This window comes from Nerophis lumbriciformis, linkage group LG24 (genome assembly GCF_033978685.3).
Source record: "Nerophis lumbriciformis linkage group LG24, RoL_Nlum_v2.1, whole genome shotgun sequence".
NCBI lineage: Eukaryota > Metazoa > Chordata > Actinopteri > Syngnathiformes > Syngnathidae > Nerophis > Nerophis lumbriciformis.
This window is the reverse complement of record NC_084571.2, coordinates 5,593,970-5,620,000: the sequence shown is the minus strand read 5'-3', so window position 1 is coordinate 5,620,000 and position 26,031 is coordinate 5,593,970. Positions and strand designations below refer to the sequence as shown.

At 36.2% G+C, this 26,031-nt stretch overlaps 1 protein-coding gene across 2 annotated transcripts in view; it reads left to right on the top strand.

Moving 5' to 3' along the window:
• The first annotated feature begins 17,749 nt into the window (after positions 1-17,749).
• Positions 17,750-26,031, top strand: part of mybpc2a (myosin binding protein Ca) — a 96,383-nt gene continuing 88,101 nt past the window's right edge. For both annotated transcript variants that reach the window (XM_061981394.1, XM_061981395.1), the window contains exons 1-4: positions 17,750-17,873; positions 17,956-18,104; positions 19,259-19,376; positions 19,596-19,644. In XM_061981394.1, coding sequence (XP_061837378.1) covers positions 17,768-17,873; positions 17,956-18,104; positions 19,259-19,376; positions 19,596-19,644 — 422 coding nt within the window. In that variant the 5' untranslated portion in view covers positions 17,750-17,767. The remainder of the gene's footprint in view (positions 17,874-17,955; positions 18,105-19,258; positions 19,377-19,595; positions 19,645-26,031) is intronic.

Here is a 26,031-nt window from a genome sequence, read left to right as displayed (position 1 = left end):
AGTACAGTTTTTTCCTTCACAGTGTTACACTGTAAAAACAATGACCCTATATTTTACGGGGGAAAAAACTGGCAGCTCAGTCGTCAGATTTTTACCGTAGATTTTACGATAGAAAACTCGTAACAGTATGTAACCGTAAAAATAACACAAAAAAATTTGTCAGCCCAAATGCCAGAATTTTACCGTAAAACTAACGGTAGTACAGTTTTTCCCTTTACAGTGTTACACTGTAAAAACAATGATCGTAGATTTAACGGGGAAAAAAAATGGCAGCTCAGTCGTCAGATTTTTACCGTAAAAGTAACAGTGGTACCGTTTTCCCATTTACAGTATTTCACTGTAAAAACAACGGCAGTAGATTTTAGAGTAAAAAACTGGCACATCAGGTTCATTTGGACTTTTAAATCAATTTTACAGTAGAAATACCATTAGTACAGTTTCTCCCTTTACAGTAACGCACTTTTAAACAGTAGCCGTCGATATTACAGAAAAAAAATCTGTCAGCCCAAATGCCAGAATTGTAGCGTAAAACTAACAGTAGTACAGTTTTTCCCTTCACAGTGTTACACTGTAAAAACAATGACCCTATATTTTACGGGGAAAAAAACTGGCAGCTCAGTCGTCAGATTTTTACCGTAGATTTTACGATAGAAAACTCGTAACAGTATGTAACCGTAAAAATAACACAAAAAAATTTGTCAGCCCAAATGCCAGAATTTTACCGTAAAACTAACGGTAGTACAGTTTTTCCCTTTACAGTGTTACACTGTAAAAACAATGATCGTAGATTTAACGGGGGAAAAAACTGGCAGCTCAGTCGTCAGATTTTTACCGTAAAAGTAACAGTGGTACCGTTTTCCCATTTACAGTATTTCACTGTAAAAACAACGGCAGTAGATTTTGGAGTAAAAAACTGGCACATCAGGTTCATTTGGACTTTTAAATCAATTTTACAGTAGAAATACCATTAGTACAGTTTCTCCCTTTACAGTAACGCACTTTTAAACAGTAGCCGTCGATATTACAGAAAAAAAATCTGTCAGCCCAAATGCCAGAATTGTAGCGTAAAACTAACAGTAGTACAGTTTTTCCCTTCACAGTGTTACACTGTAAAAACAATGACCGTATATTTTACGGGGGAAAAAACTGGCAGCTCAGTCGTCAGATTTTTACCGTAGATTTTACGATAGAAAACTCGTAACAGTATGTAACCGTAAAAATAACACAAAAAAATTTGTCAGCCCAAATGCCAGAATTTTACCGTAAAACTAACGGTAGTACAGTTTTTCCCTTTACAGTGTTACACTGTAAAAACAATGATCGTAGATTTAATGGGGAAAAAAACTGGCAGCTCAGTCGTCAGATTTTTACCGTAAAAGTAACAGTGGTACCGTTTTCCCATTTACAGTATTTCACTGTAAAAACAACGGCAGTAGATTTTAGAGTAAAAAAATGGCACATCAGGTTCATTTGGACTTTTAAATCAATTTTACAGTAGAAATACCATTAGTACAGTTTCTCCCTTTACAGTAACGCACTTTTAAACAGTAGCCGTCGATATTACAGAAAAAAAATCTGTCAGCCCAAATGCCAGAATTGTAGCGTAAAACTAACAGTAGTACAGTTTTTCCCTTCACAGTGTTACACTGTAAAAACAATGACCCTATATTTTACGGGGAAAAAAACTGGCAGCTCAGTCGTCAGATTTTTACCGTAGATTTTACGATAGAAAACTCGTAACAGTATGTAACCGTAAAAATAACACAAAAAAATTTGTCAGCCCAAATGCCAGAATTTTACCGTAAAACTAACGGTAGTACAGTTTTTCCCTTTACAGTGTTACACTGTAAAAACAATGATCGTAGATTTAACGGGGGAAAAAACTGGCAGCTCAGTCGTCAGATTTTTACCGTAAAAGTAACAGTGGTACCGTTTTCCCATTTACAGTATTTCACTGTAAAAACAACGGCAGTAGATTTTAGAGTAAAAAACTGGCACATCAGGTTCATTTGGACTTTTAAATCAATTTTACAGTAGAAATACCATTAGTACAGTTTCTCCCTTTACAGTAACGCACTTTTAAACAGTAGCCGTCGATATTACAGAAAAAAAATCTGTCAGCCCAAATGCCAGAATTGTAGCGTAAAACTAACAGTAGTACAGTTTTTCCCTTCACAGTGTTACACTGTAAAAACAATGACCCTATATTTTACGGGGAAAAAAACTGGCAGCTCAGTCGTCAGATTTTTACCGTAGATTTTACGATAGAAAACTCGTAACAGTATGTAACCGCAAAAATAACACAAAAAAATTTGTCAGCCCAAATGCCAGAATTTTACCGTAAAACTAACGGTAGTACAGTTTTTCCCTTTACAGTGTTACACTGTAAAAACAATGATCGTAGATTTAACGGGGAAAAAAACTGGCAGCTCAGTTGTCAGATTTTTACCGTAAAAGTAACAGTGGTACCGTTTTCCCATTTACAGTATTTCACTGTAAAAACAACGGCAGTAGATTTTAGAGTAAAAAACTGGCACATCAGGTTCATTTGGACTTTTAAATCAATTTTACAGTAGAAATACCATTAGTACAGTTTCTCCCTTTACAGTAACGCACTTTTAAACAGTAGCCGTCGATATTACAGAAAACAAATCTGTCAGCCCAAATGCCAGAATTGTAGCGTAAAACTAACAGTAGTACAGTTTTTCCCTTCACAGTGTTACACTGTAAAAACAATGACCCTATATTTTACGGGGGAAAAAACTGGCAGCTCAGTCGTCAGATTTTTACCGTAGATTTTACGATAGAAAACTCGTAACAGTATGTAACCGTAAAAATAACACAAAAAAATTTGTCAGCCCAAATGCCAGAATTTTACCGTAAAACTAACGGTAGTACAGTTTTTCCCTTTACAGTGTGACACTGTAAAAACAATGATCGTAGATTTAACGGGGAAAAAAACTGGCAGCTCAGTCGTCAGATTTTTACCGTAAAAGTAACAGTGGTACCGTTTTCCCATTTACAGTATTTCACTGTAAAAACAACGGCAGTAGATTTTAGAGTAAAAAACTGGCACATCAGGTTCATTTGGACTTTTAAATCAATTTTACAGTAGAAATACCATTAGTACAGTTTCTCCCTTTACAGTAACGCACTTTTAAACAGTAGCCGTCGATATTACAGAAAAAAAATCTGTCAGCCCAAATGCCAGAATTGTAGCGTAAAACTAACAGTAGTACAGTTTTTCCCTTCACAGTGTTACACTGTAAAAACAATGACCGTATATTTTACGGGGAAAAAAACTGGCAGCTCAGTCGTCAGATTTTTACCGTAGATTTTACGATAGAAAACTCGTAACAGTATGTAACCGTAAAAATAACACAAAAAAATTTGTCAGCCCAAATGCCAGAATTTTACCGTAAAACTAACGGTAGTACAGTTTTTCCCTTTACAGTGTTACACTGTAAAAACAATGATCGTAGATTTAACGGGGAAAAAAACTGGCAGCTCAGTCGTCAGATTTTTACCGTAAAAGTAACAGTGGTACCGTTTTCCCATTTACAGTATTTCACTGTAAAAACAATGGCAGTAGATTTTAGAGTAAAAAACTGGCACATCAGGTTCATTTGGACTTTTAAATCAATTTTACAGTAGAAATACCATTAGTACAGCTTCTCCCTTTACAGTAACGCACTTTTAAACAGTAGCCGTCGATATTACAGAAAAAAAATCTGTCAGCCCAAATGCCAGAATTGTAGCGTAAAACTAACAGTAGTACAGTTTTTCCCTTCACAGTGTTACACTGTAAAAACAATGACCGTATATTTTACGGGGAAAAAAGCTGGCAGCTCAGTCGTCAGATTTTTACCGTAGATTTTACGATAGAAAACTCGTAACAGTATGTAACCATAAAAGTAACAGTGGTACCGTTTTCCCATTTATAGTATTTCACTGTAAAAACAACAGCAGTAGATTTTACAGTAAAAAAAACTGGCACATCAGGTTCATTTGGACTTTCAAATCAATTTTACAGTAAAAATACCAGTAGTACAGTTTCTCCCTTTACAGTAATGCACTTTTAAAACAGTAACCGTCGATATTACAGCAAAAAAAAAGTCAGTCCAAATGCCAGAATTTTACCTTAAAAAAAAACAGTAGTACAGTTTTTCCCTTCACAGTGTTACACTGTAAAAACAATGACTGTATATTTTACGGGGAAAAAAACTGGCAGCTCAGTCGTCAAAGTAACAGTGGTACTGTTTTCCCATTTACAGCATATCACTGTAAAAACAACGGCAGTAGATTTTACAGTAAAAAAAAAAACTGGCACATCAGGTTAATTTGGACTTTTAAATCAATTTTACAGTAGAAATACCAGTAGTACAGTTTCTTCCTTTATAGTAATGCACTTTTAAAACAGTAACCGTCGATATTACAGCAAAAACAGTCTGTCAGCCCAAATGCTAGAATTGTAGCGTAAAACTAACAGTAGTACAGTTTTTCCCTTCACAGTGTTACACTGTAAAAACAATGATCGTAGATTTAACGGGGAAAAAAACGGGCAGCTCAGTCGTCAGATTTTTACCGTAAAAGTAACAGTGGTACCGTTTTCCCATTTACAGTATTTCACTGTAAAAACAACGGCAGTAGATTTTAGAGTAAAAAACTGGCACATCAGGTTCATTTGGACTTTTAAATCAATTTTACAGTAGAAATACCATTAGTACAGTTTCTCCCTTTACAGTAACGCACTTTTAAACAGTAGCCGTCGATATTACAGAAAAAAAATCTGTCAGCCCAAATGCCAGAATTGTAGCGTAAAACTAACAGTAGTACAGTTTTTCCCTTCACAGTGTTACACTGTAAAAACAATGACCGTATATTTTACGGGGGAAAAAACTGGCAGCTCAGTCGTCAGATTTTTACCGTAGATTTTACGATAGAAAACTCGTAACAGTATGTAACCGTAAAAATAACACAAAAAAATTTGTCAGCCCAAATGCCAGAATTTTACCGTAAAACTAACGGTAGTACAGTTTTTCCCTTTACAGTGTTACACTGTAAAAACAATGATCGTAGATTTAGCGGGGCAAAAAACTGGCAGCTCAGTCGTCAGATTTTTACCGTAAAAGTAACAGTGGTACCGTTTTCCCATTTACAGTATTTCACTGTAAAAACAACGGCAGTAGATTTTAGAGTAAAAAACTGGCACATCAGGTTCATTTGGACTTTTAAATCAATTTTACAGTAGAAATACCATTAGTACAGTTTCTCCCTTTACAGTAACGCACTTTTAAACAGTAGCCGTCGATATTACAGAAAAGAAATCTGTCAGCCCAAATGCCAGAATTGTAGCGTAAAACTAACAGTAGTACAGTTTTTCCCTTCACAGTGTTACACTGTAAAAACAATGACCGTATATTTTACGGGGAAAAAAACTGGCAGCTCAGTCGTCAGATTTTTACCGTAGATTTTACGATAGAAAACTCGTAACAGTATGTAACCGTAAAAATAACACAAAAAAATTTGTCAGCCCAAATGCCAGAATTTTACCGTAAAACTAACGGTAGTACAGTTTTTCCCTTTACAGTGTGACACTGTAAAAACAATGATCGTAGATTTAACGGGGAAAAAAACTGGCAGCTCAGTCGTCAGATTTTTACCGTAAAAGTAACAGTGGTACCGTTTTCCCATTTACAGTATTTCACTGTAAAAACAACGGCAGTAGATTTTAGAGTAAAAAACTGGCACATCAGGTTCATTTGGACTTTTAAATCAATTTTACAGTAGAAATACCATTAGTACAGTTTCTCCCTTTACAGTAACGCACTTTTAAACAGTAGCCGTCGATATTACAGAAAAAAAATCTGTCAGCCCAAATGCCAGAATTGTAGCGTAAAACTAACAGTAGTACAGTTTTTCCCTTCACAGTGTTACACTGTAAAAACAATGACCGTATATTTTACGGGGAAAAAAACTGGCAGCTCAGTCGTCAGATTTTTACCGTAGATTTTACGATAGAAAACTCGTAACAGTATGTAACCGTAAAAATAACACAAAAAAATTTGTCAGCCCAAATGCCAGAATTTTACCGTAAAACTAACGGTAGTACAGTTTTTCCCTTTACAGTGTTACACTGTAAAAACAATGATCGTAGATTTAACGGGGAAAAAAACTGGCAGCTCAGTCGTCAGATTTTTACCGTAAAAGTAACAGTGGTACCGTTTTCCCATTTACAGTATTTCACTGTAAAAACAATGGCAGTAGATTTTAGAGTAAAAAACTGGCACATCAGGTTCATTTGGACTTTTAAATCAATTTTACAGTAGAAATACCATTAGTACAGCTTCTCCCTTTACAGTAACGCACTTTTAAACAGTAGCCGTCGATATTACAGAAAAAAAATCTGTCAGCCCAAATGCCAGAATTGTAGCGTAAAACTAACAGTAGTACAGTTTTTCCCTTCACAGTGTTACACTGTAAAAACAATGACCGTATATTTTACGGGGAAAAAAGCTGGCAGCTCAGTCGTCAGATTTTTACCGTAGATTTTACGATAGAAAACTCGTAACAGTATGTAACCATAAAAGTAACAGTGGTACCGTTTTCCCATTTATAGTATTTCACTGTAAAAACAACAGCAGTAGATTTTACAGTAAAAAAAACTGGCACATCAGGTTCATTTGGACTTTCAAATCAATTTTACAGTAAAAATACCAGTAGTACAGTTTCTCCCTTTACAGTAATGCACTTTTAAAACAGTAACCGTCGATATTACAGCAAAAAAAAAGTCAGTCCAAATGCCAGAATTTTACCTTAAAAAAAAACAGTAGTACAGTTTTTCCCTTCACAGTGTTACACTGTAAAAACAATGACTGTATATTTTACGGGGAAAAAAACTGGCAGCTCAGTCGTCAAAGTAACAGTGGTACTGTTTTCCCATTTACAGCATATCACTGTAAAAACAACGGCAGTAGATTTTACAGTAAAAAAAAAAACTGGCACATCAGGTTAATTTGGACTTTTAAATCAATTTTACAGTAGAAATACCAGTAGTACAGTTTCTTCCTTTATAGTAATGCACTTTTAAAACAGTAACCGTCGATATTACAGCAAAAACAGTCTGTCAGCCCAAATGCTAGAATTGTAGCGTAAAACTAACAGTAGTACAGTTTTTCCCTTCACAGTGTTACACTGTAAAAACAATGACCGTATATTTTACGGGGAAAAAAACTGGCAGCTCAGTCGTCAGATTTTTACCGTAGATTTTACGATAGAAAACTCGTAACAGTATGTAACCGTAAAAATAACACCAAAAAATTTGTCAGCCCAAATGCCAGAATTTTACCGTAAAACTAACGGTAGTACAGTTTTTCCCTTTACAGTGTTACACTGTAAAAACAATGATCGTGGATTTAAGGGGGAAAAAAACTGGCAGCTCAGTCGTCAGATTTTTACCGTAAAAGTAACAGTGGTACCGTTTTCCCATTTACAGTATTTCACTGTAAAAACAACGGCAGTAGATTTTAGAGTAAAAAACTGGCACATCAGGTTCATTTGGACTTTTAAATCAATTTTACAGTAGAAATACCATTAGTACAGCTTCTCCCTTTACAGTAACGCACTTTTAAACAGTAGCCGTCGATATTACAGAAAAAAAATCTGTCAGCCCAAATGCCAGAATTGTAGCGTAAAACTAACAGTAGTACAGTTTTTCCCTTCACAGTGTTACACTGTAAAAACAATGACCGTATATTTTACGGGGAAAAAAACTGGCAGCTCAGTCGTCAGATTTTTACCGTAGATTTTACGATAGAAAACTCGTAACAGTATGTAACCGTAAAAATAACACAAAAAAATAACACAAAAAAATTTGTCAGCCCAAATGCCAGAATTTTACCGTAAAACTAACGGTAGTACAGTTTTTCCCTTTACAGTGTTACACTGTAAAAACAATGATCGTAGATTTAACGGGGAAAAAAACTGGCAGCTCAGTCGTCAGATTTTTACCGTAAAAGTAACAGTGGTACCGTTTTCCCATTTACAGTATTTCACTGTAAAAACAACGGCAGTAGATTTTAGAGTAAAAAACTGGCACATCGGGTTCATTTGGACTTTTAAATCAATTTTACAGTAGAAATACCATTAGTACAGCTTCTCCCTTTACAGTAACGCACTTTTAAACAGTAGCCGTCGATATTACAGAAAAAAAATCTGTCAGCCCAAATGCCAGAATTGTAGCGTAAAACTAACAGTAGTACAGTTTTTCCCTTCACAGTGTTACACTGTAAAAACAATGACCGTATATTTTACGGGGGAAAAAACTGGCAGCTCAGTCGTCAGATTTTTACCGTAGATTTTACGATAGAAAACTCGTAACAGTATGTAACCGTAAAAATAACACAAAAAAATAACACAAAAAAATTTGTCAGCCCAAATGCCAGAATTTTACCGTAAAACTAACGGTAGTACAGTTTTTCCCTTTACAGTGTTACACTGTAAAAACAATGATCGTAGATTTAGCGGGGAAAAAAACTGGCAGCTCAGTCGTCAGATTTTTACCGTAAAAGTAACAGTGGTACCGTTTTCCCATTTACAGTATTTCACTGTAAAAACAACGGCAGTAGATTTTAGAGTAAAAAACTGGCACATCAGGTTCATTTGGACTTTTAAATCAATTTTACAGTAGAAATACCATTAGTACAGTTTCTCCCTTTACAGTAACGCACTTTTAAACAGTAGCCGTCGATATTACAGAAAAAAAATCTGTCAGCCCAAATGCCAGAATTGTAGCGTAAAACTAACAGTAGTACAGTTTTTCCCTTCACAGTGTTACACTGTAAAAACAATGACCGTATATTTTACGGGGGAAAAAACTGGCAGCTCAGTCGTCAGATTTTTACCGTAGATTTTACGATAGAAAACTCGTAACAGTATGTAACCATAAAAGTAACAGTGGTACCGTTTTCCCATTTATAGTATTTCACTGTAAAAACAACAGCAGTAGATTTTACAGTAAAAAAAACTGGCACATCAGGTTCATTTGGACTTTCAAATCAATTTTACAGTAGAAATACCAGTAGTACAGTTTCTCCCTTTACAGTAATGCACTTTTAAAACAGTAACCGTCGATATTACTGCAAAAAAAAAGTCAGTCCAAATGCCAGAATTTTACCTTAAAAAAAACAGTAGTACAGTTTTTCCCTTCACAGTGTTACACTGTAAAAACAATGACTGTATATTTTACGGGGAAAAAAACTGGCAGCTCAGTCGTCAAAGTAACAGTGGTACTGTTTTCCCATTTACAGCATATCACTGTAAAAACAACGGCAGTAGATTTTACAGTAAAAAAAAAACTGGCACATCAGGTTAATTTGGACTTTTAAATCAATTTTACAGTAGAAATACCAGTAGTACAGTTTCTTCCTTTATAGTAATGCACTTTTAAAACAGTAACCGTCGATATTACAGCAAAAACAGTCTGTCAGCCCAAATGCTAGAATTTTACCTTAAAAATAACAGTAATACAGTTTTTCCCGTCACAGTATTACACTGTTAAAACAATGATCGTAGATTTTACGGGGAAAAAAACTGGCAGCTCAGTCGTCAGATTTCTACCGTAAAAGTAACAGTGGTACCATTTTCCCATTTACAGTATTTCACTGTAAAAACAACGCAATTTGATTTTACAGTAAAAAACTGGCACCTCAGTTTTAATTTCAACTTTTAAATCAATGTTACAGTACAAAATACCAGTAGTACAGTTTCTCCCTTTACACTAATGCACTTTTAAAACAGTAACCGTCGATATTACAGAAAAAAAATCTGTCAGCCCAAATTCCAGAATTTTACCGTAAAAATAAAAGTAGTACCGTTTTTCCATTTACAGTAATGCATTGTAAAAACAACAAGCATTAATTCCGCAGTAAAAAAAAACTAGCCGCCAGAATTTTACCGAGAAAATAACAATGGTACTGCTTTTCAATTTACAGTAATGCACTCTAAAAACAACAATTGTAAATTCAACAGTAAACAAACTAGCAGCTGGGTCACCAGAATTAATAACGATGGTACTGTTTTCCCATTTACAGTATTTCACTGTAAAAACAACAGCAGTAGATTTTATAGTAAAAAACTGGCACCTAATTTCAACCTTTAAATCAATTTTACAGTAAAAAAATACCAGTAGTACAGTTTCTCCCTTTACATTAATGCACTTTTAAAACAGTAACCATCGATATTACAGAAAAACAAATCTGTCAGCCCAAATGTCAGAATTTTACCTTAAAAATAACAGTAGTACAGTTTTTCCCTTCACAGTGTTATACTGTAAAAACAATGATCATAGATTTTACGGGGGAAAAACTGGCAGCTCAGTCGACAGATTTTTACCGTAAAAGTAAAAGTGGTACCATTTTCCCATTTACAGTATTTCACTGTAAAAACAACAGCAGTAGATATTACAGTAAAAAACTGGCACCTAATTTCAACCTTTAAATCAATTTTACAGTAAAAAATACCAGTAGTACAGTTTCTCCCTTTACATTAATGCACTTTTAAAACGGTAACCATCGATATTACAGAAAAAAAAATCTGTCAGCCCAAATGCCAGAATTTTACCTTAAAAATAACAGTAGTACAGTTTTGCCCTTCACAGTGTTACACTGTAAAAACAACGATCGTAGATTTTACGGGGAAAAAAACTGGCAGCTCAGTCGTCACATTTTTACCGTATTGTTTTCCCATTTACAGTATTTCACTGTAAAAACAACGCAATTTGATTTTACAGTAAAAAACTGGCACCTCAGTTTTAATTTCAACTTTTAAATCAATGTTACAGTACAAAATACCAGTAGTACAGTTTCTCCCTTTACACTAATGCACTTTTAAAACAGTAACCGTCGATATTACAGAAAAAAAATCTGTCAGCCCAAATGCCAGAATTTTACCGTAAAAATAACATTAGTACCGTTTTTCCATTTACAGTAATGCATTGTAAAAACAACAAACGTTAATTCTGCATTAAAAAAACTAGCCGCCAGAATTTTACCGTTAAAATAACAATGGTACCGTTTTGTTAATTTACCATAATGCACTCTAAAAACAACAATTGTTAATTGAACAGTAAAAAACTGGCAGCTGGGTCACCAGAATTTTACAGAGCAAATAACAATGGTACTGTTTTTCAATTTACAATATTTCACTGTAAAAACAACAGTAGTAGATTTTACGGTAAAAGCTGACACCTCAATTGTCAGAATTTTACCGTAAAATTAACAGTAGTACCGTTTTTCCCTGTACAGTAATACAGTGTAAAAACAACGATTGTAGTTTTTATGAGCGTAAAAACCGGCAGCTCAGTCGCCAGATTTTTACCATAAATGTAGCAGTGGTACCGTAATGCACTCTAAAAACTACATTCGTTGATATCACAGAAAAAAAATACATCTGTCCGCTAAGATGCCAGAATTTTACAGTAAAAATAACAACACCAATTTTCCATTTACAGTAATGCACTGTATAAACAAAATTATAATTGTATAATTTTACGGTAAAAACCTAGCAGCTCAGTCGCCAGAATTGTTCCATAAGAATAACACTGGTACTGTTTTTCAATTTACAGTAACACGCTTCAAAAACAACGGCCATAAATTTTAGGGTGAACAACCAGCAGTTCAGTTGGCAGAATTTTACACTGAAAAACCTTAGGTACTGTTTTTCGATAGTAATGCACTGTAAAATCGTTGATTTTACGATAAAAAGTACCCCTTTTCCCTTTACATGGTAGATTTGACAAAAAAACAAACGTGGCAGCTCAGATGCCAACATTTTACAGTTAAAATACCAGTACCATTTTTCAATTTACAGTAATGCACTGTAAAAACGATGAAAAAAAACTCAGCTCAGTCGGCAGAATTTTACCGTAAAAATGACAGTAGTACCGTTTCTCCCTTTACATGGTCGATTTTCCGAAAAACAAAACTTGGCAGCTCAGATGGCAAAATATTACAGTAAAAATAACTGTCCCATTTTTCAATTTACAGTAACGCACTGTAAAAACAACAATCGTTCATTTTACGGAAAAAAAAAAAAATCTGGCGGCTCAATTGTATCGTAAAAAATACCAGCAGTAGCATTTTTCCCTTTATATGGTAGATTTTACGGTAAAAACTGGCAGCTCAATTTTACCGTGAAAATAACAGTGTTACTATTTTTAAATGAACGGTAATTTTGTGTAAAAAAATTACCGTATTCTGGTGACTGATCAGCGAGTTCTTTTTTATTTCAAACCGTAAAATCTCCAATTTTTATTTTTTTTTATTGTGATTTCTACTCCATTCTGTGTAAGATACATTGTTTTTTGTTAGTAATCCGTTCCAAATGATCCGACGAAAAACCCCAAAACATTTTTTTCCCACATTAATTCAATTAAAATATATAATAGTAAAAATATGAACACAAAACACATTTTTATAGAGAATAATGATGTGAAATACCTACACATGATGAATTAAATCTACACTATTATATCAACAATGTTTCTCACCTTCTTTATCAAATTGCTGTCACTTTCTCTGGCCCTTGGTGCATTATTTTGCAGTCGTACTCGATTTTTAAAAACGTACAGAGACTAATTCACTAATGCGTGTAATACTCTTTTTTCTTTGCAATTGAAGAGACACGGGGAGTGTTATTGCAGCTGGAACTAATCCATGTGTTTCGGAATTCACTATTCAAAGATGGTGTTTGCAAGGGCGGGTTTTGAACTTAACGGCCAATTAGGTCAATTAGACAATGCATGATTTAGTGACTTTTAGGAGAGCCAATAGCAACTTCTCTTACTGAAGAGTTGGCAACATTGAAGACGTTGAAAGATTGACTCCATTTGTTTCGCCGACACAAGTGTGTGTGCGTGAATGTTGCTTTTGCGACCACAACACACAGACTGACGCCGCTCCTCGCCTTCTCTTTCTCCGACGCAGAGTTGCCGCCTGACGGTAAGACCCGAAAGTGTTAGCATGTCCGTGAAACAAACGAGGATCCGTCTATTGGCTGGCGACTGAAACGTCTACCAAGGAACTGTCGAATCCAATGTGTGACCAACTTCCTCTGAGGAAGTCAAGGACGGACCGCATGTGGTCTTAGGACTAGGAGGAGTCCGTGTGTGCCCCTGGTGGTCCAGACTAGACTAATGTACCATTTAGGACTAATTTGTAGACTCCGGGGCAGGAGTGTCCAAACTTTTATAGCATGCGGCGGCCTTTTTGATATTTTTCCTTTTTAAAACCAATACAATATTGAGATTTTTTTTTAACCTTTAGGGTCCGTGTACCTTCCGTTCATTCTATTTCCAATTCTGAAACGAAAATAATTTTTTTTAATTAGGGCCGTTTTTTGATTTTTGTCATATATGGCAGATTTTAAAACAAACAGAAAGGTGTTGATTTTCATTCAAATATTGCCGTAAAATTGGATTCTGTGCTGTTTTCCTTTGATGGATTTAAATTTTTCCAGATAAAAAAAAAAATCTAAAAAAAATGTTCGTCCAAAATGCAAAAATGTGTGAACCGAAAGCAGTATTTTAGGTCCGTGTACCCTCCGTTCATTCTAATTCCAATTCTGAAACGCCAATCAAAAGAAAAAATTAGGGCCGATTTTCGATTTTTATTATATGTGGCAGATTTTAAAACAAACAAAAAGGGGTTGATTTTCATTAAAATATTGCCATAAAATTGGATTTTGTGCTGTTTTCCTTTTATGGATTTTTATTTTTCCAGATAAACACAAAAATCGAAAAAAATTAGCAAAAATGCGTGGTTATCTGTGTGATGACAAATTGAACCGGAAGCAGTATTTTAGTCTTTCCTTTGCGTTTAGCATGTTTTTAGCAAAACGGTAACAGCTTTGTTCTGCAGGAGTCCTAAAAAACAAGTTTCGGACCATTTTTTCTATTTTCATTTATGAAACAAAAGTTGGACAACTATTTATTCACACTTTTTTATATATAGGACTCCTGCAGAACAAAGATGTTCCCGTTGTGCTAAAGACATGCTAAACGCAAAGGAAAGGCTAAAATACTGCTTCCAGTTCAATTTGTCATCACACAGATAACCACGCATTTTTGCTAATTTTTTTGCGTTTATCTGGAAAAATTCTAATCCATAAAAGGAAAACAGCACAAAATCTACTTTTATGGCAATATTTTAATGAAAATCAACCCTTTTTTGTTTGTTTTAAAAATGTAAAATAAAAATCGAAAAACGGCCCTAATTTTATTTTTTGACTTGCGTTTCAGAATTGGAACTAGAATGAACGGAAGGTACACGGACCCGTGTACCTTCCGTTCATTCTCGTTCTTGTGTACCTTCTGTTCATAAGTCATATATATATATATAAAAAAGTGTCATTAAATAGTTGTCCAACTTTTGTTTCAGAAATGAAAATAGAAAAAATGGTCCGAAACTTGTTTTTTAGGACTCTTGCTGAACAAAGATGTTACCAATGTGCTAAAAACATGCTAAACGCAAAGGAAAGGCTAAAATACTGCTTCCGGTTCAATTTGTCATCACACAGGTAACCACGCATTTTTGCACATTTTTTTTAATTTTTGTGTTTATCTGGAAAAATAAAACTCCATAAAAGGAAAACCGCACAAACTCCAATATTAAGGCAATATTTGAATGAAAATCAACCCCTTCTTGTTTGTTTTGTATGAACGCAAGAATGAACCATTCATTCTTTTTCCAATTCTGAAACACAAATCAAAAAATAAAATTAGGGCCGTTTTTTCGATTTTTATCGTATATGGCAAACAAAAAGGGGTTGATTTTCATTCAAATATTGCCATAAAATTGGGTTTTGTAATGTTTTTCTTTTATGGATTTAAATTTTTCCAGATAAACACAAAAATCGAAAAAAAAAATTTCATCCAAAAGGGCCGTTTTTTGATTTTTATTATATGTGGCAGATTTAAAAACAAACAAAAAGGGGTTGACTTTCATTAAAATATTGCCAAAAAAATGTGATTTTGTGCTGTTTTCCTCTTATGGATTTTTATTTTTCCAGATAAACACAAACATAAAAAAAAGTGTGCAAAAATGCGTGGTTATCTGCACGAAGACAAATTGAACCGGAAGCAGTATTTGAGCTTTTCCTTCGCGTTTAGCATGTTTTTAGCATTACGGTAACATTTTTGTTCAGCAGGAGTCCTATTGTCATTTTTTTTACTTTCACTTAAGTATCTACATCAACTTCAGATCTATGTAATGATTATACGTTTTTGTTATTTTTATTGTATGTTTGTTTTAGTCTTTATTGTCAAAGAAACAACACAAAATATCCAAAAAAAATTCTAAGTGAAATATTTGATATGACGTAATTGGAGTCTCAAATAGGTCAACAATTCAATTCACTATTATTTTTTGGGCAATTACAGTTTGAAAAAAAGTCCCACTACAATTTGTGGTGATCCAAAAGGGCCCCACTAATAAAAGTGTTAAAACTAAAAAAAGTCATAATTTTAGAATTTTTTTGTTTTTACCTAAAAAATGTAAGTCTCCCGATCAACTTCAGATCAAACCGTCTATTATAAGTTTTTGTTATTTTTTTGTATGTTTCTTTTTGTCCTTATTGTAAAAAAAAAACTTTGTTTTTTTATGGAAACAACACAAAATAGGCAATATTTCCCCCCCCAAAAAATTCAAAGAGGAATATTTGATGTCAAGTAATTGGAGCCTTAAATAGGTCAATAAATCATAACGTCGATTTTGATTCTTTTTTTTCTTTTTTTAAATGACAGTTAAACCCCCCTCCTAAAAAAAACAATAACATTTATTGGGTATCCAAAATGGCCCCACTCAAATAAGTCATCATTAATTTAAATGTTTTATTTTTCCAACTCCTAAGTCTCTAGATCAGGGGTGCTCATTACGTCGATCGCGATCTACCGGTCGATCTCGATCTACCGGTCGATCTCGGAGGGTGTGTCAGTCGATCACCAGCCAGGCATTAAAAAAATAGTCCTAAAAATGAGCGATCATAAATCTTCACTATGACGTCACTTTCGTCACTTGATTGACATTCACGGCACCCGAGGGTCTTCTGAGATGACGCTGGCTGCTGCCAGCTCATTAAAATTACCGACTGGAAGGCGAGAAACACTTTATTTCAACAGACTCTGGCGCCGTACCTGTCGTCAAAACTCCAAAGACCGACTGCACAGTTGCACAATAAAAGCTCTGCTTCATCCTGCCTGCGCTACCAAAATAAGAGTCTCAGAAAGCTGGCGCGCACAAGCTAGCAAGCTACGGAGTTTGCCGACAATGTATTTCTTGTAAAGTGTATACAAAGGAGTACGGAAGCTGGACGAATAAGATGCCAAAAACCAACCACTTTCATGTGGTATTGGACAGAAAGGAGGACTTTTTTTCTCCTCCATTCGAAAATGCGGACGTTATCATCACCACTGTCTGATTCCAATCAATGCAAGTCATCACAATCAGGTAATACACCAACTTATATTCTTGTCTTCATGAAAGAAAGGAATCTATATGTGTTAAACATGCTTGTATTATCTTTAACCACCTTTAAGTTGTTAACAATATTAACTATATGTGTTAAACATGCTTGTTTTATCTTTAACCACCTTTAAGTTGTTAACAATATTAACTATATGTGTTAAACATGCTTGTATTATCTTTAACCACCTTTAAGTTGTTAACAATATTAACTATATGTGTTAAACATGCTTGTTTTATCTTTAACCACCTTTAAGTTGTTAACAATATTAACTATTTGTGTTAAACATGCTTGTATTATTTTTAACCACATTTAACTTGTTAACAATATTAACTATATGTGTTAAACATGCTTGCATTATCTTTAAACACCTTTAACTTGTTAACAATATTAACTATATGTATTAAACATACTTGTATTATCATTAAACACCTTTAATGTATTAACAATATTAACTATATGTGTTAAACATGCTTGCATTATCATTAAACACCTTTAACTTGTTAACAAAAACATATATTTCATAAATAAGTAAATATACATTATATATATGAATGAGGTAGATCCCCACGACTTGATCAATTGAAAAGTAGCTCGCCTGCAGAAAAAGTGTGAGCACCCCTGCTCTAGATCAACTCTAGATCCATCCGACAATTTTTTTTAAACGTTTTTTTCATTTGTTTGTTCGTTGCCCTTTTTGGTCAAAGAAAACCCAGTTTTTTTGAAAGGCAAACACAAAATATGTAATATTTTACCCCAAAAATATTTCAAAGTGCTATATTTAATTTGAAGTAATTGGAGCCTTAAATATGTCAATATTTTATAACAACATTCATTTTAATTCATTATTATTTTTGAGCAATGCCAATTTTAAAGAGTTATTGTGTCATTAGTCAACATTTCAATGTTTCCTTGTCACATTTCAATGGTTTTCTCTTTTATTCCACTTTTTATTGTTTTTTTTTCAATAGTATTTTTAGAATGTGCTGTTAAAAAATTAGCTGCGGGCCACACTTTGGACACCCCTGCTCCAGGATAACAGTTTGCACTTTTCCAGGTTCGAACTGTGAAAGTCCAGAGTAAAAAAACAACTGTTGAGAGTATCACCCCACTACTAGACATTGTACCCCAAAATGTACAATGATGGACTTTGCTGAGTGTTTACACATGAGGAATGGTCCGTCCCTCTAAAAAAAATGATACCCCAATCTACCAGTAGTTTCCCAAAGTTCCACATTGTTTTTTATTCATGTCACACACCCTCCTTACAGAGGCCGTGCCAGGCGAGGACCCTCAGCTCTCAGAACTGACCGGTCTGTTTGTGTTGAAGCCGGAGAGCACCACAGTCACCCAAGGTCAGTTCTTCAGACCATGAACTCTGGACGGTCTCTAAGTCCGCCGGATGTTTGCTCACGTTTTCTCTTTAAACCGCGGCAGGCAAGGATGTGATGTTTGTGGCAAAAGTGGACTCCTCCACCCTGATGAGGAAGCCCACCTTGAAATGGCTGAAGGGGAAGTGGCTGGACCTGGGAAGCAAGGCTGGGAAGCACTTGCAGTTCAAGGAGTCCTATGACAGGAGCACCAAGGTATCATCATCACCAGCTCCGATCATAATGATTCAGTCTGGATCGTTCAACTTGGGATGAGAGTGAAGTTGAGCTTCAAGTGGAGAATTTCCAAGATGGACCATGAGATTGACAAACGTTGACTGAAAAAGGCAGTGGACAGATTGGCGTCCTTCATGGAGGGTCTTGTCTAATCATGCATGAGAATCTTGGATTTGTTTTTGGCAAGTCTAACCGGAACTGGCCTTATTGTAGGCCTGGCACACAATGGAGTGTCCATTCCTCTGCACCGATTCAGGGGCTTCATCTTTGTAGTCTTCTTTGAACTCAGTGGGAAGTCTGGCCCCAAAGGAAGCTTTTGGCGCTAGGATCCGGCCGATCCCATGATTCTTTGTGCTAGAGCCGACTTTTCACTCGTTAAAACATGGCGAGACCTTAAAAGCTTGCATAAAACTGTGACATTGGTAATGTTACTGTAGCTAGCATTGTGACATAAGGGCGAGGGACATCTGATGCAACCACAAAGCCTAAAACCGACTTTTGTCTTTTGGTGTGGTGTAAACCATGTCCTCTAAAAGGTACAACTGATGTTTACCATGCCTTTTGAAAGGTGGAATTTGTTGTAGACCATGCCTTTTGAAGGGTGGAACTGGTGTAGACCATGACCTTTGAAGGGTGAAACTGTTATAGACTATGCCATTTGAATGGTGGAACTGGTGTAGACCATGTCTTATGAAGGGTGAAACTGGTGTAGACCATGCCATTTGAAGGGTGGAACTTTTGTAGAAGATGCCCTTTGAAGGATGAAACTGGTGTAGACCATGCCTTTGGAAGGGTGGAACTGGTGTAGACCATGCCCTTTCAAGGATGGAATTAGTTGTAGACCATGCCTTTTGAAGGGTGGAACTATGGTGTCGATCATGCCCTGTGAAGGGTGGCACTGGTATAGACCATGACCTATGAAGGGTGGAACTGGTAAAGACCATGACCTATGAAGGGTGGCTCCCCTGAATTGGGACAGGCGTGCTCCTCAATGTTCTCACTGTAGAAGAACAGCAGGCGGTCTTGTGAAAGTGAGTCCAGATTTGAGACTTGGTGACTCTGACCCAGAAGAACGACTAACTCGGTCTGATGGTCTGTGTTCATGCGTCGTTTAACGCGCGTTTGTATTCCAGGTCTACACGTACGAGATGCGCATCATCAAAGCTGTGGACGGAGACGCAGGTGGCTACCGCTGCGAGGTCACCTCCAAGGACAAGTGCGACAGCTGCACGTTTGAGGTGTCGGTGCAGGGTGGGTCGTCACGCCGACACTTAATCACATTATTGTCATCTTCCATTCAGCGCCTCCTGCGCCGCCGTCTAACTAGCTTTGTCAGACAATAACTCAGCCAGGGCCGTGAACATTAGATTCTATCATTTAGTGGCCCGGCGAGGTCCCGAGTCCATTATTGCTTTGCCGCTGGTGTAATGAATTAACCTCAGCAGTCTTCCTCCTTCTGTCGGCTTTCAGCGGTGCAAGAGGAGCAGCAGGACAACATTTTGGAGGCCTTCAAGCGATCGTGAGTGTCTTCCTTCCGTATGTTGCCTGAGGACATCTGTCCGCCCCACGCGGGGTTTCTGCCCGTCTGGCCGTCCGTCGTTTGTCTCTGTCTTGTCTGACAACAGCTGCTGTCTCACCTGAAGTGGTTTTGGGTCTTCAGACATGATCCTCCACCCTGTGGGGGGTCGGTCACAGTGGCTCGTCATAACGAGGCTCGCTTGCCGTCATCTAGTCGCTCCTTCATTTTTTCTGAAAGGGCTACAACCGATCCAAGTTTTATAAAACTATAATCTGGATGTTTACAGGTGGCAAAGCATACAGGTAAAAGCCAGTAAATTAGAATATTTTGAAAAACTTGATTTATTTCAGTAATTGCATTCAAAAGGTGTAACTTGTACATTATATTTATTCATTGCACACAGACTGATGCATTCAAATGTTTATTTCATTTAATTTTGATGATTTGAAGTGGCAACAAATGAAAATCCAAAATTCCGTGTGTCACAAAATTAGAATATTACTTAAGGCTAATACAAAAAAGGGATTTTTAGAAATGTTGGCCAACTGAAAAGTATGAAAATGAAAAATATGAGCATGTACAATACTCAATACTTGGTTGGAGCTCCTTTTGCATCAATTACTGCGTTAATGCGGCGTGGCATGGAGTCGATGAGTTTCTGGCACTGCTCAGGTGTTATGAGAGCCCAGGTTGCTCTGATAGTGGCCTTCAACTCTTCTGCGTTTTTGGGTCTGGCATTCTGCATCTTCCTTTTCACAATACCCCACAGATTTTCTATGGGGCTAAGGTCAGGGGAGTTGGCGGGCCAATTTAGAACAGAAATACCATGGTCCGTAAACCAGGCACGGGTAGATTTTGCGCTGTGTGCAGGCGCCAAGTCCTGTTGGAACTTGAAATCTCCATCTCCATAGAGCAGGTCAGCAGCAGGAAGCATGAAGTGCTCTAAAACTTGCTGGTAGACGGCTGCGTTGACCCTGGATCTCAGGAAACAGAGTGGACCGACACCAGCAGATGACATGGCACCCCAAACCATCACTGATGGTGGAAACTTTACACTAGACTTCAGGCAACGTGGATCCTGTGCCTCTCCTGTCTTCCTCCAGACTCTGGGACCTCGATTTCCAAAGGAAATGCAAAATTTGCATGGTTGGGTGATGGTTTGGGGTGCCATGTCATCTGCTGGTGTCGGTCCACTCTGTTTCCTGAGATCCAGGGTCAACGCAGCCGTCTACCAGCAAGTTTTAGAGCACTTCATGCTTCCTGCTGCTGACCTGCTCTATGGAGATGGAGATTTCAAGTTCCAACAGGACTTGGCGCCTGCACACAGCGCAAAATCTACCCGTGCCTGGTTTACGGACCATGGTATTTCTGTTCTAAATTGGCCCGCCAACTCCCCTGACCTTAGCCCCATAGTAAATCTGTGGGGTATTGTGAAAAGGAAGATGCAGAATGCCAGACCCAAAAACGCAGAAGAGTTGAAGGCCACTATCAGAGCAACCTGGGCTCTCATAACACCTGAGCAGTGCCAGAAACTCATCGACTCCATGCCACGCCGCATTAACGCAGTAATTGAGGCAAAAGGAACTCCAACCAAGTATTGAGTATTGTACATGCTCATATTTTTCATTTTCATACTTTTCAGTTGGCCAACATTTCTAAAAATCCCTTTTTTGTATTAGCCTTAAGTAATATTCTAATTTTGTGACACACGGAATTTTGGATTTTCATTTGTTGCCACTTTAAATCATCAAAATTAAATGAAATAAACATTTGAATGCATCAGTCTGTGTGCAATGAATAAATATAATGTACAAGTTACACCTTTTGAATGCAATTACTGAAATAAATCAAGTTTTTCAAAATATTCTAATTTACTGGCTTTTACCTGTATAGTTATTATTAGGGTTAGCTCTTTAGCTAATTTTGTACAAACCCCGTTTCCATATGAGTTGGGAAATTGTGTTAGATGTAAATATAAACGGAATACAATGATTTGCAAATCATTTTCAACCCATATTCAGTTGAATATGCTACAAAGACAACATATTTGATGTTCAAACCGATAAACTTTTTTTTTTTTTTTCAAATAATCATTAACTTTAGAATTTGATGCCAGCAACACGTGACAAAGAAGTTGGGAAAGGTGGCGATAAATACTGATAAAGTTGAGGAATGCTCATCAAACACTTATTTGGAACATCCCACAGGTGTGCAGGCTAATTGGGAACAGGTGGGTGCCATGATTGGGTATAAAAACAGCTTCCCAAAAAATGCTCAGTCTTTCACAAGAAAGGATGGGGCGAGGTACACCGCTTTGTCCACAACTGCGTGAGCAAATAGTCAAACAAATTAAGAACAACGTTTCTCAAAGTGAAATTGCAAGAAATTTAGGGATTTCAACATCTACGGTCCATAATATCATCAAAAGGTTCAGAGAATCTGGAGAAATCACTCCACGTAAGCGGCATGGCCGGAAACCAACATTGAATGACCGTGACCTTCGATCGCTCAGACGGCACTGTATCAAAAACCGACATCAATCTCTAAAGGATATCACCACATGGGCTCAGGAACACTTCAGAAAACCACTGTCACTAAGTACAGTTGGTCGCCACATCTGTAAGTGCAAGTTAAAGCTCTACTATGGAAAGCGAAAGCCATTTATCAACAACATCCAGAAACGCCGCCGGCTTCTCTGGGCCCGAGATCATCTAAGATGGACTCATGCAAAGTGGAAAAGGGTTCTGTGGTCTGACGAGTCCACATTTCAAATTGTTTTTGTAAATATTCAACATCGTGTCATCCGGACTAAAGGGGAAGCGAACCATCCGGACTGTTATCAGTTCAAAAGCCAGCATCTGTGATGGTATGGGGGTGCATTAGTGCCCCAAGACATGGGTAACTTACACATCTGTGAAGGCACCATTAATGCTGAAAGGTACATACAGGTTTTGGAACAACATATGCTGCCATCTAAGCGCCGTCCTTTTCATGGACGCCCCTGCTTATTTCAGCAAGACAATGCCAAGCCACATTCAGCACGTGTTACAACAGCGTGGCTTCGTAAAAGAAAAGCGCGGGTACTTTCCTGGCCCGCCTGCAGTCCAGACCTGTCTCCCATAGAAAATGTGTGGCGCATTATGAAGCGTAAAATACGACAGCGGAGACCCCGGACTGTTGAACGACTGACGCTCTACATAAAACAAGAATGGGAAAGAATTCCACTTTCAAAGCTTCAACAATTAGTTTCCTCAGTTCCCAAAGGTTTACTGAGTGTTGTTAAAAGGAAAGGCCATGTAACACAGTGGTGAACATGCCCTTTCCCAACTACTTTGGCACGTGTTGCAGCCATGAAATTCTAAGTTAATTATTATTTGCAAAAAAAAAAATAAAGTTTATTAATTTGAACATCAAGTATCTTGTCTTTGTAGTGCATTCAATTGAATATGGGTTGAAAAGAATTTGCAAATCATTGTATTTCGTTTATATTTACATCTAACACAATTTCCCAACTCATATGGAAACGGGGTTTGTATGTTTATACATAAAAATAATTCATTTTGATACTTGACGCTATCTTGAAAGTATGCCAACATTTCTTATGTTAGCATGCTGGTATTTTACGGTAGCATTTTTGCTCATTTTGAGCAAAAACACTTATAAACGGTCACGGTCACATGCTTGCATGCTAACAGTAGTATGCTGATGTTAGCATGCTAAGGTTTTATGCTCTTTTTTTTTTTTTTTTTTTAGCTAATTTTGTACGTTCTAACCTAAAAATCATGTTTTTTGATACTTGGCGCCATTTTGGAAGTATGCTAACGTTTCTTTAATAGCATGTTGACATTAGCATGCTGATATTTTACGGTAGCATTTTTGCTCATTTTGAATGTTAACACCTACAAACGGTCACGTGCTTGGATGCGAACAGTAGTATGCTGATGTTAGCATGCTAACGTTTTATGCTCTTTTTTTTTTTTTTAGCTAATTTTGTACCTTTTAACTTAAAAATCATGGTTTTTGATTCTTGGCGCCATCTTGAAAGTATGCCAATATCTCTATTATTAGCATGTATACATTAGCATGCTGATATTTTACGGTAGCATTTTTGCTCATTTTGAATGTTAACACCTACAAACGGTCACGGTCACATGCTTGCATGCTAACAGTACTATGCTGATGTTAGAGTGCTAACATTTTATGCTCTTTTTTTTTTTTTTAGCTAATTTTGTGCGTTCGAACTTAAAAATCATGGTTTTTGATACTTCCCGCCATTTTAAAAGTATGCTGACATTTCTATAATAGCATGCTGACATTAGCATGCTGATATTTTACTGTAGCTTTATGAAAATATTGAATGGAAACAACTACAAATAGCGCATATTGGTATTTCCTTTTACGTGGTCACGTGCTAGCATGCCTAACAGTCGCATGCTGATGTTAGCATGCTAATGTTCTTTGCTCGCTTTTTTAGCTAATTTTGTATGTTCTAACCTAAAAATCATGTTTTTTGATACTTGGCGCCATTTTGGAAGTATGCTAACGTTTCTTTAATAGCATGTTGACATTAGCATGTTGATATTTTACGGTAGCATTTTTGCTCATTTTGAATGTTAACACCTACAAACGGTCACGTGCTTGGATGCGAACAGTAGTATGCTGATGTTAGCATGCTAACGTTTTATGCTCTTTTTTTTTTAGCTAATTTTGTACCTTTTAACTTAAAAATCATGGTTTTTGATTCTTGGCGCCATCTTGAAAGTATGCCAATATCTCTATTATTAGCATGTATACATTAGCATGCTGATATTTTACGGTAGCATTTTTGCTCATTTTGAATGTTAACACCTACAAACGGTCACGTGCTTGGATGCGAACAGTAGTATGCTGATGTTAGCATGCTAACGTTTTATGCTCTTTTTTTTTTTTAGCTAATTTTGTACCTTTTAACTTAAAATCATGGTTTTTGATTCTTGGCGCCATCTTGAAAGTATGCCAATATCTCTATTATTAGCATGTATACATTAGCATGCTGATATTTTACGGTAGCATTTTTGCTCATTTTGAATGTTAACACCTACAAACGGTCACGTGCTTGGATGCGAACAGTAGTATGCTGATGTTAGCATGCTAACGTTTTATGCTCTTTTTTTTTTTTTTAGCTAATTTTGTACCTTTTAACTTAAAAATCATGGTTTTTGATTCTTGGCGCCATCTTGAAAGTATGCCAATATCTCTATTATTAGCATGTATACATTAGCATGCTGATATTTTACAGTAGCATTTTTGCTCATTTTGAATGTTAACACCTACAAACGGTCACGGTCACATGCTTGCATGCTAACAGTACTATGCTGATGTTAGAGTGCTAACATTTTATGCTCTTTTTTTTTTTTTTAGCTAATTTTGTGCGTTCGAACTTAAAAATCATGGTTTTTGATACTTCTCGCCATTTTAAAAGTATGCTGACATTTCTATAATAGCATGCTGACATTAGCATGCTGATATTTTACTGTAGCTTTATGAAAATATTGAATGGAAACAACTACAAATAGCGCATATTGGTATTTCCTTTTACGTGGTCACGTGCTAGCATGCCTAACAGTCGCATGCTGATGTTAGCATGCTAATGTTCTTTGCTCGCTTTTTTAGCTAATTTTGTATGTTTTAACCTAAAAATCATTGTTTTTGATACTTGCCGCCATCTTGGAAGTATGCTAACATCTCTTATATTAGCATGCTAATGATAGCATGCTGAAATTTTATGTTAGCTATTTAGCTAATTTAGCTTGTTTAAACCTAAAAATCATGGAATTTGATAACTGGTGCCATCTTCAAAGTATGCTAAAGTCTCTTATGTTAGCATGTTAAAAATTTTAGGTGCTAGTTTTTTTGTTAAATTTGAATGTTTACATATACAAATAGTGCATTTTGGTATTTCTTCTTACCCAGTCATGTGCTAACATGCTAACATTATCATGCTAACGTTTTATACTTGTTTTGCAAATTTTGTATGTTTTAACCTAAAAATCATGGATTTTGATTATTGGCGCCAACTATGACGTATGTTAGCATCTCTTATACTAGCATGCTAATGTTTTATACTAGTTGTTTAAAAAGAACAAAAAAACACCACAGCATTTTTAGGGGAAAAAACAAGAAGAAAAATGTAAGAAAAACGGGCAATAAAACATAATGTAATGACAAAAAGTTGACATTTTGATACTATTAACTTGTCTTTAGATATATATTATGTCTGTTTTTAGCATTATTTTTCAAATAAAAAAATCTAAATGGTTACTACTGCATATTTTAGGAAAAAAACATTAAATGTGAGATAAAAAGGGCAAAAAGATAATGTAATGAGAAAAAGCTGATATTTAGATA